At 36.4% G+C, this 14,022-nt stretch overlaps 1 protein-coding gene across 4 annotated transcripts in view; it reads left to right on the top strand.

The window, feature by feature from the left end:
- USP47 (ubiquitin specific peptidase 47) overlaps nucleotides 1-13,340 on the top strand; it is a 99,712-nt gene extending 86,372 nt beyond the window's left edge. For all 4 annotated transcript variants that reach the window (XM_061147693.1, XM_061147703.1, XM_061147684.1 and 1 more), the window contains 9 exons: nucleotides 301-1,078; nucleotides 5,831-6,006; nucleotides 6,357-6,437; nucleotides 7,982-8,097; nucleotides 8,458-8,576; nucleotides 10,327-10,457; nucleotides 10,738-10,785; nucleotides 10,872-11,002; nucleotides 11,818-13,340. In XM_061147693.1, the coding sequence (XP_061003676.1) occupies nucleotides 301-1,078; nucleotides 5,831-6,006; nucleotides 6,357-6,437; nucleotides 7,982-8,097; nucleotides 8,458-8,576; nucleotides 10,327-10,457; nucleotides 10,738-10,785; nucleotides 10,872-11,002; nucleotides 11,818-11,992 (1,755 nt within the window). In that variant the 3' untranslated portion in view covers nucleotides 11,993-13,340. The remainder of the gene's footprint in view (nucleotides 1-300; nucleotides 1,079-5,830; nucleotides 6,007-6,356; nucleotides 6,438-7,981; nucleotides 8,098-8,457; nucleotides 8,577-10,326; nucleotides 10,458-10,737; nucleotides 10,786-10,871; nucleotides 11,003-11,817) is intronic.
- The last annotated feature ends 682 nt before the right edge of the window (nucleotides 13,341-14,022 follow it).

Below are 14,022 nucleotides of genomic sequence, written 5' to 3'. Positions count from 1 at the left end.
GTTGCGTTACCAAGATGTTTTTATGAATGTTCCAGTAAGCAAGAGATTTGGCAGGCACACACACATGTGTGTGCCCCATCTATCTTAGCACAGTTTATGGCAGTTACAAGGAGATATGAACATAAAGTTTATTAGTCTCCAAAAACAATATATATATATATATGTCCTTTAGAAACATTATCATCTCAAATTTTATAATCTATTGTGCACTGTCTTATATTGATGTGATACTGTTCTTACAGTGAATGAGATTGTCCCCAAAATTAATGGTGTAATGTAACTCTTTAACTTACTATTTAGGTGTTTGTTGAAAGTTCTGAGACTTTGGATTACCAGATGGCCTTTACAGACTCTCATTTATGGAAACTCCTGGATCGGCATGCAAATACAATCAGATTATTTGTTTTGCTACCTGAACAATCTCCAGGATCTTACTCCAAAAGGACAGCATACCAGAAAGCTGGGGGTGACTCTGGGAACGTGGATGATGACTGTGAAAGAGTCAAAGGACCTGCAGGGAGCCTAAAGTCTGTGGAAGCTATTCTAGAAGAAAGCACTGAAAAACTCAAAAGCTTGTCACTGCAACAGCAGCAGGAGGGAGATAATGGGGACAGCAGCAAGAGTACTGAGACAAGTGACTTCGAAAACATTGAATCACCTCTCAATGAGAGGGACTCCTCAGCCTCAGTGGATAATAGAGAACTTGAACAGCATATGCAGACTTCTGATCCTGAACATTTTCAATCTGAAGAGCGATCAGATTCAGATGTGAATAATGACAGGAGTACAAGTTCAGTGGACAGTGATATTCTTAGCTCTAGTCATAGCAGTGATACTTTGTGCAATGCAGATAATGCTCAGATCCCTTTGGCTAATGGACTCGACTCTCACAGCATCACGAGTAGTAGAAGAACTAAAGCGAACGAAGGGAAAAAGGAGACATGGGATACAGCAGAAGAAGACTCTGGAACGGACAGTGAATATGATGAGAGTGGCAAGAGTAGGGGAGAAATACAGTACATGTATTTCAAAGCAGAGCCCTATGCTGCAGATGAAGGTTCTGGGGAAGGACATAAATGTATGTACTTTAAAGAAAAAGGCTGCTTCTTGAAACAGCCTCAATTCTTTTTTATCAGTTCATTTAAATTTTTAGTTGAGAAGAATCAGCTAAGAGAGATGCTTTGTCCTAAGATTATCTGTAGCGTCCTGGATTATAAGATTATCCTCTCTCTTCTTTGCTTTCATTTTTGATGCAGTTGTAGTGAGCAGTGTTCTTAGACCTGTGCTGGAATGATGTCCAGACTCTGGTGAAATGATTTTTAAAAAGAAAGAAATTAAGAATATTTTTAAAGGAAAGAAGTATAATAACAGTACAAAATTTTAAAAAGGAAAAGAAATAGTTTAAATAGCAAATAATATACAAAAAAGGCCAGGTACTTTAGAAAATTTTTTATTCGGTGCCTAGAAAAATTTTTAATTTGTGCATTCCTTCCCTTTCCTCCATCACCTACTCCAAGGTACCCCATTCCTACACCCCCTAAAAAGTACATAACTAACTGGGAAAGTCAGAGAAAGAAAAGGGACCTTTTCTCCCACATTTCTTTGAAGGAAGCCTCAGGCATATAAACTAGAAGTGCTGAATTGTATAATCTCAGAATGGAAGTGATTTGGGCACTTGGACAAACAACAACAAAAACATAACATTGTATGAGACTCAATAAAAGAATTCATAAAATATCAAACTAAAACCAGCCAGAGAATTAGCAGGACAAACAGGTGCAAGATACAAAATATTTCTTCAAGTATAAAAGGGAAATAGCTGAAAACCTAAATACTTTGCATTAGTCTGAAAGGCAAATATTAATATTACCCCTTATATTTTTATATTTTAGTTTTCAAGACACTTCTTTGTTCTCATTTGAAGCTTCTCTGAGATTAATAAATAGACATTGATATCCTCTGATGAGAAAGCTGAAACTCATAGAGGGTGAATGACTTTCCCAAAAATACATATATGGCTAGTAACTAGTGGGACCATTACTAAAGGTTAAAGCTCTGGTATGAATGCACTTGCTCCTGTTACTTTGTAAGAGAGTCCCACTCTTCATCTCTCCATTTGTATGCCTTCACAACTATTATTTCCTGAATATAAGCTGTAACTAGGCCCTATGTATTAGTTAGAAGTAGGGATGATTAAAGTGCAGCATTATGCTTCATCTCATGGGGAGAAGGTGCACAGAAAAACCACTATATTAGTTAAATGCTGTGTTGCCTATAGTCTCAAAATTGGATCTTTTAAAAGGAAGTGATAGAAATTATGAAATCAGTAGTAAAAATACGTAAGTTTTTGTTTTTAAGGAGGTTCAAAAACAGCATAATTATTTGACATCCATACCTATATCTTACAGAAACTCAAGTGGGAAAATGTGGATTGGTAGATTAAAATGGAGACACAGAAACTCTATTATAGTAATACTTTATTTAAATTTTCATGGGTTTTTTTTTTTCTTACAGCTCTCATTAACATGTTATTTTATTTAGTTCTCAGCAGCTGTGTGAAAGTGATATTGTTAAACATAACTCACAGATGAAGAAACTGGCTCATACAGGTTAAATAATTTGCCTGAGGTCACACAGTTAGTAGGTCACACTGCTGGGATCAGATTCAAGTATTCCAGTTGCAAGCCTGGTACTCATTTCTCCACCTTCTCACTGCTAACCACTGTTTCTTTTCTCACATCATAGTAAAGATAGCTAGTACCTACACTGCTTTCTTATCATTCTCAACCCTTCAAGAGCATTGCAGAAATTAAAAATAGCTTCTCTTTGGAAAACGGTTAGAAATTTCTTTCAAGGAGTTTGTTTTTGAATGATGTACTGGAAATTTGACTACATTCAACTGTAGGAAGGATTCAGTGGGGATATTTAGAATTACAGTTTGAAGGGTCTCATTTCCATCTTAAAACGGTTAATGGAATCTTTGCAAAGGAGCCTGCTAACCATTTTAACCTTTTTAGAAATACATTGTGGGCTAATTTACTAGCATTCATGGATATAGTAAAACATGTGATGAAGAGAAATCATTTTCTACGAATTATTTAAGTGTTCAGAAGCTATACAGAAGGTTGTTTGAGAAGAAAAGGTGAAAACCCTGCAAAGTGTCTTTCCATGTTTAACAAACTGCCTTAGGGGAAAGGGAATGGGGATGGTAGCCAGCAGCCAGGTGTTTCAGGAGTTGGTACTACGACTGCTTCGTCAAGTTCCACAGGGATCTGAAAGTAGGTGCTTGGGAAATGTGGATGACAAGTAACAATACAGATTCTTTAGAATGATGAAATGGCAAGGTAGAATGGGTAAACGGAGAATTTGATACCTGAAGAGTGGTATGCCCTGCACTGTATAGGCAATTCATTTAGGTAATAACCAAATAACACTTAAAATGATGGTCTTGAAGCAATTAGTTATAATCCAGGAATTATTTCAGGGAGTACTTAGAGACCTCTTTGAAAATACTGTCCCAGTGTGACCTAGTTGTAATCTGCAGGCAGTAGGGTATAAATAGGAAGACCAGAGAAATAAAAATGGTCATGTATTTGCACTGAAACTTCTTTGTACAATTTTGGTTACCGCCTCTTTCAAGAAATACATAAAAGAATGAAAAAAGAAAGCTTTTGAGGGCACTGTAACGTTGCAGCTGTGAAGAGACTGAACTCTTCTGTATGAAGGCATAGATAGGAAAATCGATATGATGGTGTTCTGTAAAACCACTAAATGATTATAGCTCATCAGTGCTGTGTTAAGCATTTTGCATGTATTGACCTAAAAACACATTATGAGATATAAAGATTGTTATCTTTGTTTTATAATAGAGATCACTGAAGTTCAGAGAAATTAGTCAAAGTCACAAATCTAATATGTGAAGGGGAACAAGAACTTCATTCCAGCCAGGCCATCTAACTCCAGAACACTTGGTTCTAATCACCATATTGGACTGTATCAATAACCAACGAACATTCATGTCTTTCTGTGATACAGCATTACTAGGAGGACGAGAGAAACCAAAATGGCAGTGATAGCTTTTGTTTGAGTAATGCCTTAGAATGTACTTACTACATTTGTTAAACAATAGTCAATGAGACTGGGTAATAATCCCATGAGGAAACTAAGGCTCAGAGATTGGATAAGTACCTATAGCCATTTATCAGACCAATGTGGCAAAACTGAAATCCAGCCATACGCTGCTCATTTCTAATCAAGAAGTTTTTTCATTACTCCCTTCTCAAGAAATTTAACCCCTCTTTGGTTAATAAATAGAGGTTTCTTTGCCAAAAGCTAGATTGCTAATATGTAGGGACATTCCTTAAAGCTTAGAAATAGACATTTTAAACAAAGTAAAAGATATACTGCCTCAGAAGGTATATACAGTAAATAAAGTTCATCACTGTATGTTTTCTGCTAATTCATACTTATCACATTTTCTTTAGTGAACCAGTATTTTATAACTGGGGAAGTAGTAAATAGACATTATTTGAAAAATCCATTCAGAAAAATTCATCAGTCCTAGTTGGGATGACTTGGAAATGGAAACCAAGACTATATAAAGGTTTCATCCTTGACCTTTCATGTAAATTTCACAGAAAACTTGTGGTCTGCCCTACAGAGAGCCTTAGGGCTGCATGAGCCTGAGACTCTATGGCAGCTTTTGCATTTGGCACTGTCTTATAAAAGAAAGAGATAACTAGTGATGTTTTTGCTCTTTAATAGAATATGAAGATCAGCGTAAGAAATATATTCCAGAAGTATTGTCAAGAGTATATTCCAAAAGTATCATCATGAGTGGCTTATAAAATAAAGGACAAAGATTAAAATAATAAGCATTAGAAAAATTAAAGCACATCAAAGATAATCCTATTATAATGCAAAAGAAAGTGAAAGCGAAGTCGCTCAGTCGTCTGACTCTTTGTGACCTCATGGACTGTAGCCTACCAGGCTCCTCTGTCCATGGAATTTTCCAGGCAAGAATACTGGAGTGGGTTGCCATTTCCTTCTCCAGGAGATCTTCCCAACCCTGGGATTGAACCCCTGTCTTCTGCGTAGTAGGCAGACACTTTACCATCTGAGCCACCAGGGAAGTCCATATTATAATGCAAAGAGAGCTTAAATTGAAGCTTAGAGGAGGTTGGGAGTTTCTGATCCATGTAGGTGTTTCTGTTATAGTCCAACCAACCACAGGATAAGACAGACATCTTTGTATGCTAGTCTTGACATTTTTAGTAGAAATCCCAGAACTAGATTTACTAATTTATTAGTAAATCTAAAAAATTAGATTTTGAGGTTATTACTATTATGAAACTATTCTAAAAGCATGCTTAACTTATTAACCTCACTGAATTGACAGTAAGATACAGTGAGATCGGTACTGTTATTATCTCCATTTTTCAAATGACAAAATGCAGGTATGTAGGCTGGTGACTTGCTCTAAGGATGCAGAAGAGGCAGGGGTGAAACGCAGCCAGAGCCTGCCCTGCTGCTGTGTAGGCCTAGAAATGTATGGATTTGAAAAAAGTTCCTGAAAGTTTGATTTTTAAATTAGTGACCAAAATGAGTAAGCAAACATCTCAGAATATTTAAAGCTGTCAGATTATACGTAGCATATGCTCTGTGTCCATGTCCATTGAATGTAGTACGTTAGCTGAAAGTCAAATAACTGAAAAGGGGTGCTCTCTCCTGCTCACAGTGTGGTTGGCAATCTATAGTCTGCTCTATTTCTGCTCTTAGGAGGTTTCTTTTACATTTTTGTTTCTGTTTTTTTGTGTGTCTGTGTGCTTAGGGTTGATGGTGCATGTTGACAAAAGAATTACTCTGGCCACTTTCAAACAACACTTAGAGCCCTTTGTTGGAGTTTTGTCCTCTCACTTCAAGGTCTTTCGCGTGTACGCCAGCAATCAAGAGTTTGAGAGCGTCCGGCTGAATGAGACACTTTCATCGTTTTCAGATGACAATAAGGTTGATAAAAAATAATTCTGAATAATTAGAGTCTGTTTTAAATGATAGATTTGGGAACATCTTATACTTCTTCCGAGTAAGGTGAAATAGATACCCTAAAAGGATTATTTACTGATTATTGGGTTTTTTTGTTACTGTTTTCTCCATTCATCTAACAAACATTTGTTAAATGTTAACTGTGTGTCAGTTACTATTCTAGGCATTGGGGAATCAGAGGTAAAAGATATACCTGTTCTCAAACAGCCCAGAATCTAGAGAATTGGGGGGAGAATCCTAAACAGTTGGGGTGAGAAAGGGTAGTTTATTCTACTGAGACAGTACATCTTTTAAAAAGTGTGTTTAATTTATAGATTACAATTAGACTGGGAAGAGCACTTAAAAAAGGAGAATACAGAGTTAAAGTGTACCAGCTTCTAGTCAATGAACAAGAGGTAAGTAACATCCTTACAAGCAATGTAAGGTCACTTTGGGTAGTTATTAAAAACATGCAGTGTACAGATTTTATTACTAGACATTTCTTTTTGTCTCTCTAAAGAAGGAAAGGGCTTTCCCTGTGGCTCAAACGGTAAAGAACCCACCTGCAATGTGGGAGACCTGGGTTTGATCCCTGGGTTGTGAAGATCCCCTGGAGGAGGGCATGGCAACCCACTCCAGTGTTTTTGCCTGGAGAATCCCCATGGACAGAGGAGCCTGGCAGGTTACAGTCTAAGGGGTTGCAAAGAGTCAGACACGACTGATCAGCTAAGCACAGCACAACACACAGGAGGAATATTTCTTTTTAAGGAATGTTTCAGTTGTGCAGGCCATACTATGTCTGTTGCAACTACTCTGTGCTGCCATTATAGCACAGAAACAGACATAGGCAATACATAAGCCAACAGTAGTGACTTCCTTGCAGTAAAATGTCACTCAGAAAAACAGGCACCAGATCGTGGCCCTCAGACCATTTTTGTCATCCCCCTGATCTAAAGTGTTGCTACAAATACTGGAATGGCATACATTTTCTGCTTTTTAAAAGTGGATTTGTTTGTGCTTATTTTCTGGGAATGATTGTATAATGATAGAGAAAGATGGCAGCTGACCTGTGGAGTGTATACTTTTTTTAGTTCAGAGAGTCATTTTTTAACTAGCATTATATTTAGTGCCTCTTTGTTCTCTGAGTGCTTACAAATATTAACTCCTTTAATCCTCATGAGTTAACTCTATTATAAAAGTACTATTATTCCCACTATATAGGTTAAGAAACAGAGGCGCAGAGAAGTTAAGTAACATGCCCAAGTTCATATTGCTCTTAAACAGTGGATTAAGAATCTAAACAGACTATGTTCTAGGGGAGTAATAAAATATCTTAGTTCCTGTGATATTTAAAATGGTGGTAAATACCCAGAAGAATAAGACAAAGATGCTATTTTTAAGACATTTATAACATCTCAATGAAGACCTAGACAGATGTGAAAAACAGCAAATAAGCGGGTAATGTTTTCATAAAATGCCTTCATTTGTTCAACAAATATTTTATTAGGCATCAGTTATATCCCTTATGTGTGATTCATTACACTCATTTTGACTTATCTTTGAGTTTGGGGTTTGTGGATTCTGTATCTCTTTTGAGACAATTAATGGATGTATTTGAAAAACTAGTATTCATTTCCCTCATTTTACTCTATAAAAGTGATGATCATTGTACTATAAGAAGAGAAATATGAATGTGTTATCATAGCTAATCTTCACAATGACTCTGAGGAAGATACTGTCCCCAGTTTACAGATGAGACAACTGAGGCACAGAAATGTTAAGTAAACTTGCTCACGATAACAGAGTTAGTAAGTAATGGAGCCAAGATTTAAATCTAGGAAGACAGACTCCTAAACCCAGTCCCAGTAATTGTCACACTATAAAGTACAAATAAAATGTTTTGTTAATCCTCATTTTAATGTGTAATTCAGGGTGTAATTGTTTATCTTTACATTCCTAGCCATGCAAGTTTCTGCTAGATGCTGTTTTTGCTAAAGGAATGACTGTACGGCAATCAAAAGAGGAGTTAATTCCTCAACTCAGGGAGCAGTGTGGTTTAGAGCTCAGTATTGACAGGTAAAGTAAAATTACAGTGTCATCGCAGTTTGAAGAAAGACAGTGTGGTCAATTGACATGGATTAGTATGATTTTCTAAAACGAAGAATTTTAAATTCCTGTACCATTCAGAATTTTGTACTGTAGATTAATATGTTAGAACTCACCAAATTGTTTAGGAATTGGCCTGAGCTTCCTCTGCAGGACACTCAATTTGATGTCTTGAAATCATTTCATTGTATTTTCCCAAAATTTTAATGAATAACCATTTGACTTTTGTATTTGAACATTTCATTTTTCCTTGATGTCAAATTCATGTTGCTTTTTTTAAGTTAAGAATTTCAGAGTATAGTAGTTTAAAATATCTTATCACACTTGTAGGTTTCGTCTAAGGAAAAAAACATGGAAGAATCCTGGCACTGTCTTTTTGGATTATCATATTTATGAAGAAGATATTAATATTTCCAGCAACTGGGAGGTTTTCCTTGAAGTTCTTGATGGTATTATCATTATTTTTGTGGAGAAATATTAGAAGTTCTCTAGAAATAATAGAAGCCTGTAGCTTTTCTCAAATAATGAGCTGCTTCTATCTTTTCTCCGGGCCCCATTTGCCTTTTAAATATTTCTTCTTTTCTCTAATTTTAAGAATATGAATTCCTCCTTTCAGGGAAGTTGCAATTGTACAGTTGTATTTTTAGTACTTTTTACTGAAAGTAAAAATTTCTTAGCCATGTTTGTTTTTCAGTCTCTGATTTTCAGGGAAGTTGCAGTTTCAAAGTTGCATTTTTAGTACTTTTTATTGAAAGTAAAAGTTTCTTAGCCATGTTTATTTTTTAGTATCTTTTCATTTTGGCTTATTTGCTTTGAGGATGTGCTATTAATTTTTCAGAAATTTTGAGAACAATAACAATACTAGTTTTCTAGGCTATCACAGAGTACCACAGACTGGGTGGCTTAAACAACAGAAATTTATTTTCTCACAGTTTTGGAGGCTGGCCATCTGAGATCAAGATGTTGTCAGGGTTAGTTCCTTCTGCTGGCCGTGAGGGAGAGTCGTCTGCTCCATGCCTCTCTCCTCGTGGTGGTTTGTCAGCAGTCTCATGTTCCTTGGCTTGTAGATAGATGCCTTGACAATGTCCTGATCTCTGCCTTCATCTTCACACTGCGTGCTCCATGGAGGAGTTCCTATCTGGGTCCCGGTTTCCCATATTATAAGGACACTAGTCATATTGGATTAGTACACCTCAGTTGACCTCATTTAGCTTGATTACTGTTGTAAATTCCAAATAAGGTCACACTCTGAGGTACTGAAGTTCAGGAGTTCAACATGTTTTGGTGGGGGACACAATTCAACCCATATAACCATGTAACAGTGACCTAGAAAAGCAATGTGTGTTACCAGTTATTCCTTCTCTGAGTATCTGTGTCTGGGTAGGCCAAGAAGAGATGAAGGACATAGACGTCACCCTTGTTAGGAAGGAATATATATTGGCAGAGATGAATTAGCCAGTATATGTCACTGGATGGTGGATCCTTGCATCAGTATCATTTCAGTATATATTTTAGCATCAAAGTGCTTGAGTAAGATTTAAGTCATATGATTAAATCTAAGAAACATTGGCCTGTAATTTGCCAGACATTCTGACCCATGGTGCTGCAACAGTAAATAAAGACCAGTGGTTGCCCTCGAGATGCACAGTGTATGGGAGAACCAGAACTACAAACCTGTAATTCCCAAAATGATAGGTGCTAAGAAACACATCAGTGCAATTGGCTCTTGTGTACATCAAAGAGAAAGGTGACAGTTGAGCTGGGTTTTGAAGAATCAGCAAGTTTGGGAGTAAAAGAGAAAAATTAATAATAGCTTGAGTGAAAAAAGAAGATAAAATGAAGGCTGTTTGATTATGATTTCAGATTGTGGGATGGTAGGAGCCAACAGAGGAGCAAAGATTAGAGGTCCAAAGATGAGAGTAGTTGGGCGAGCAGTGTCCAACAAGATTCACAAGAGAGTGAAATTAGGAGTCCTGGTGGAAGGAGAGCTTGCGGGGTTACAAATTCTCTTCTGAGACTGGAGGGGAGAGAGAGTATTTTATTCTGAAAAACTCCTTGGGATAACTGGTTTCTTTTATGCCTACTTTTTAAGAATAATGCTTAAAGGAAATCTTTTAGTTTTCGAGGCAATATAAGAAAAGGCATATTATGAATCTTTAGGCGTAAATAGAATGATGGCCTATTCTTGAATATTCTTAGGGGTGGAGAAGATGAAATCCATGTCACAACTTGCAGTTTTGTCAAGACGGTGGAGGCCTTCAGAGATGAAGTTGGATCCCTTCCAGGAGGTTGTGTTGGAAAGCAGTAGTGTTGATGAGTTGCGAGAGAAGGTAAACTCGTTTTAAAACAAAATGAACTAACATACATTTTTCTCTGTGTTGCATAAGAGAGACCCTATGAAGTGAGTGCCAACTAAATTGATATTTTGAGACATGGTACTTGCAGGTGGACTGGAGAGACAGTTCTACTACCTGCTTTCAAAAAATTTTATATCAAATATAAGTTACTTTGGAAAAAAATCAAAACTATTTCTGTGTTCACAAGGTGAAAGGAAAATTACTTAAAACTTAGTTTTTAGGTGAACTCATGTAAAATGTTTCCTCTTAACAGCTTTATGAAATCAGTGGAATTCCTTTAGAAGATATTGAGTTTGCTAAGGTAAGACCCTAAGAGTGTTTAAATCTGGGTACTAGTGCTAAGTAAACATGGCCAACAGTGACATTCATTCATTGTTTTTTCCTTAGGGTAGAGGAACTTTTCCCTGTGATATTTCTGTCCTTGATATTCATCAGGATTTGGACTGGAATCCCAAAGTTTCTACCCTGAATGTCTGGCCTCTTTATATCTGTGATGATGGTGCAGTCATATTTTATAGGTAACATTCCCAATATTTCTAATGATACCACATTTTTGTTGTACATCTTATTTTTCATAAACAGCTTTATGATTGTTACAATATAGAATAGCCCTGACCAGTAGAAATACAATACAAGCCATATAATTGCATTTTAAAATTTCTAGTTAGCCACATTTTTAAATGTAGAAAGGTAACATTATTTTAATAAGTATTTCTAACCTATATCCAAAATATCATTATGACATGTAAAAACATAAAAATCATTTCTAAGATATTTTGCATTATTTTCCTTGTAGTCTTAGAAATATTATGTGTTTATAACACTTGCCACCCATCTCAATTTGGATCATACATACTTCAGTAGACACACATGGGTAGTGGCTACTGAATCTGTAGTTACATAGAGAGAGAGGAGAAAGAGCAGTCATAGGAGCCCGACAGATATGTATTCACATTCAGCTTTGTTATTCATTTACCTAGGTCCTCATCTGTAAAATGGCATCAGTAACGTCAGCCTTGTAGGATTTTATGAGAATTTGAAATACTGCATTTTAAAAAACTGGCCCAATGGCTGTTATAAATAGATGTTCAATAAATGATAGCCATTATTATACTAATAGTAACATGGAAATTATTCTATGCCATTTTTAGAAGTGAGTGCTGTGTTAACATAACACATTAGAAATCTAGGACATCTTAGTTTAAGTTATATAACTTAAGTGGTGACAGTCAGATTTTATTTTCTCATTGAGGAGCATTATAGCTTTTAAACATAAATTAAAAGAGGCAGATGGCTATACTGGTCTAATGTGTCATTAATATTTTAAATGTAGGGATAGAACAGAAGAATTAATGGAGTTGACAGATGAGCAAAGAAATGAACTGATGAAAAAAGAAAGCAGTCGACTCCAGAAAACAGGACATCGTGTAACATACTCACCTCGGAAAGAGAAAGCACTAAAAATTTATCTGGATGGAGCACCAAATAAAGATCTAACTCAAGACTGACTCTGCTAGTGTAGCATTTTCCCTGGGGGATTTTGGTTTTAATTAGACGGTTCACTGCTACTGTGTAGTGCCATGATGGCCGGACATGGTTAGGGGGTAACCCAGTGACACCAGCACTGATTGGATGGCCCTTCACCAATCAGAAGCTCAGTGCCCAGTGGGCCACTGTTTTGACTTGGAATCATGTTGTGCACTATAGTCAAATGTACTGTAAAGTGAAAAGGGATGTGCAAAAAAACCAGAAAGTGAAACCTGCTACTAGAAAAGTGGGAAGGGGAATGAGTAAACTTCTTTTCTTGCGGACAGATGTGCACATAGCCGCTAGTAAAACCAGCCTCAAACAGGATGCTCATAGCTTAATAATAAAAGCTGTGCAAAGGCCATGAATGAATGAATTTTCTGTTTATTTCACTGATACACACATTACCTCATTGACAATTCAGAAGTAAATGCAACGTGTGTTGACTCTTGGAAAGCAGCAGAAACAGGAGCTGAAGAAAGAAAATCTTAGAACCAGCCATAACCCAGTAAAGAAGTTGTGTTTTTATTTTTTTCATTTTTGGCAAAGTCCAGAACATTATTCTGGAACATCAAAACATTTCCCTAGACCGCTCCCAGCAGGTGGCAGCTCAGATTGCTGCAATGTTGTAATTATAACTGATTGTACGTAAGTTATGGATGTAGAGAATTTGTTTCACTCGTTCATTCAGCATGTAAATAAAATTGATCCTATTGAGTTATCATAATTGCAGTTCAACTGTTCCCCATGGTTATTCCTTTTACATATCATTCATGATGTACATTTGTGTACATTGAGAGGTATAGCAGTCTATGTAAACGTAACCCTCAGTGGGGTTCCTCAGCACTGGGTCCCATGCGATTGTGTTTGCCTTGTTAATGAGGTTTTTCTGTTCAGTGGCTTCAGTTTTTTTCCTTTTGTACATTTATTTTTGAAGTTTAACTTCAAGTTTGAATCTTCTAAAACCTTGTAAGTCCCAGTTTAATTTTTGGAGTTGACACGTAGTTACATGTAGCTTAACTTTGGGGAAACGTCTTAACATCATGTTGAATAAAACTTGCTAGGAAGTCAGGTCATGGCACAGGCTAGTACAGTCACCATGATTTCATTGCAGAGTCTGTTAGAATCAGCAAGTTTGCTAAATACAGCTATTCAGTGAACACAATTCTACGTCAATTTTGAAAATGCCATCTAATTTATAAAAATCAATAAAAAGGTTTTGGTAAAACTTTTTCATGCCAGATGCTGTTTACAACAATGAACATGCCAATAAAACATTTGTTCATTCTGTGGTGTTATTTTAGTCATTAAACTTTTGTGGATGAAGAATCTGGGTTCAGAAGAGGTTTGTTTTCTTTCAGGATAACATTTTGTAACATATTGAATAGTTCATTCTGTGATAATGTATGTTTACAGTAAAGTTCTCGTAAGAGGTGAAAAGATGTTAATATTTAACTTTGGAGGATCCTATCAATATTTCAAAATCAAAAATTTACCCTTTTTTCCCTTTTAAGAAAGAATTAAAAAATAGTATTAACAAATGTTGGTTGCAGTTTGAATATAATGATTGAGAATTCCATAATATCTTAAAAGTGTCCACAAGGGGGAGAAAAAATCTTTTCTAAGGTATTTTTGTGGCTAATTTTTATTCCATGTAGACTATGTAGCAGTCTGCTAAATTGAATGGCAGCACTATTCTGGGTTTGCATTAGTAGATTTGATGGTATTCTCAGAGGAAAACATTAAGCATTTGTAATGAGTTGTCTTTCAGATCACTTAGATTTTCTGGTGTAACATGATGGCTACTTGGTTCTTGGTACAGGCCTGCTTACCTGGGATACAGGGGTTAGTAAATGTGGTTTCAGCTTTCAAGGACTGACTGGAACAGAGGCGACTGTTAACAGAATGGGCTTGGGGCCTGGTTTGGTTTGGTGTCCCTGTAAGAGTAATAGTAAACTTTGCATACTGCTCCTCATCCTGTGCCTTCTGCCCGTGTTTTGTTTGTTCGTGT

The sequence above is a fragment of the Dama dama genome, chromosome 1 (genome assembly GCF_033118175.1).
Source record: "Dama dama isolate Ldn47 chromosome 1, ASM3311817v1, whole genome shotgun sequence".
Taxonomy (NCBI): Eukaryota; Metazoa; Chordata; class Mammalia; order Artiodactyla; family Cervidae; genus Dama; species Dama dama.
Note: the sequence above shows the minus strand (reverse complement) of the source record. Positions and strands in the feature narration are given on the sequence as shown.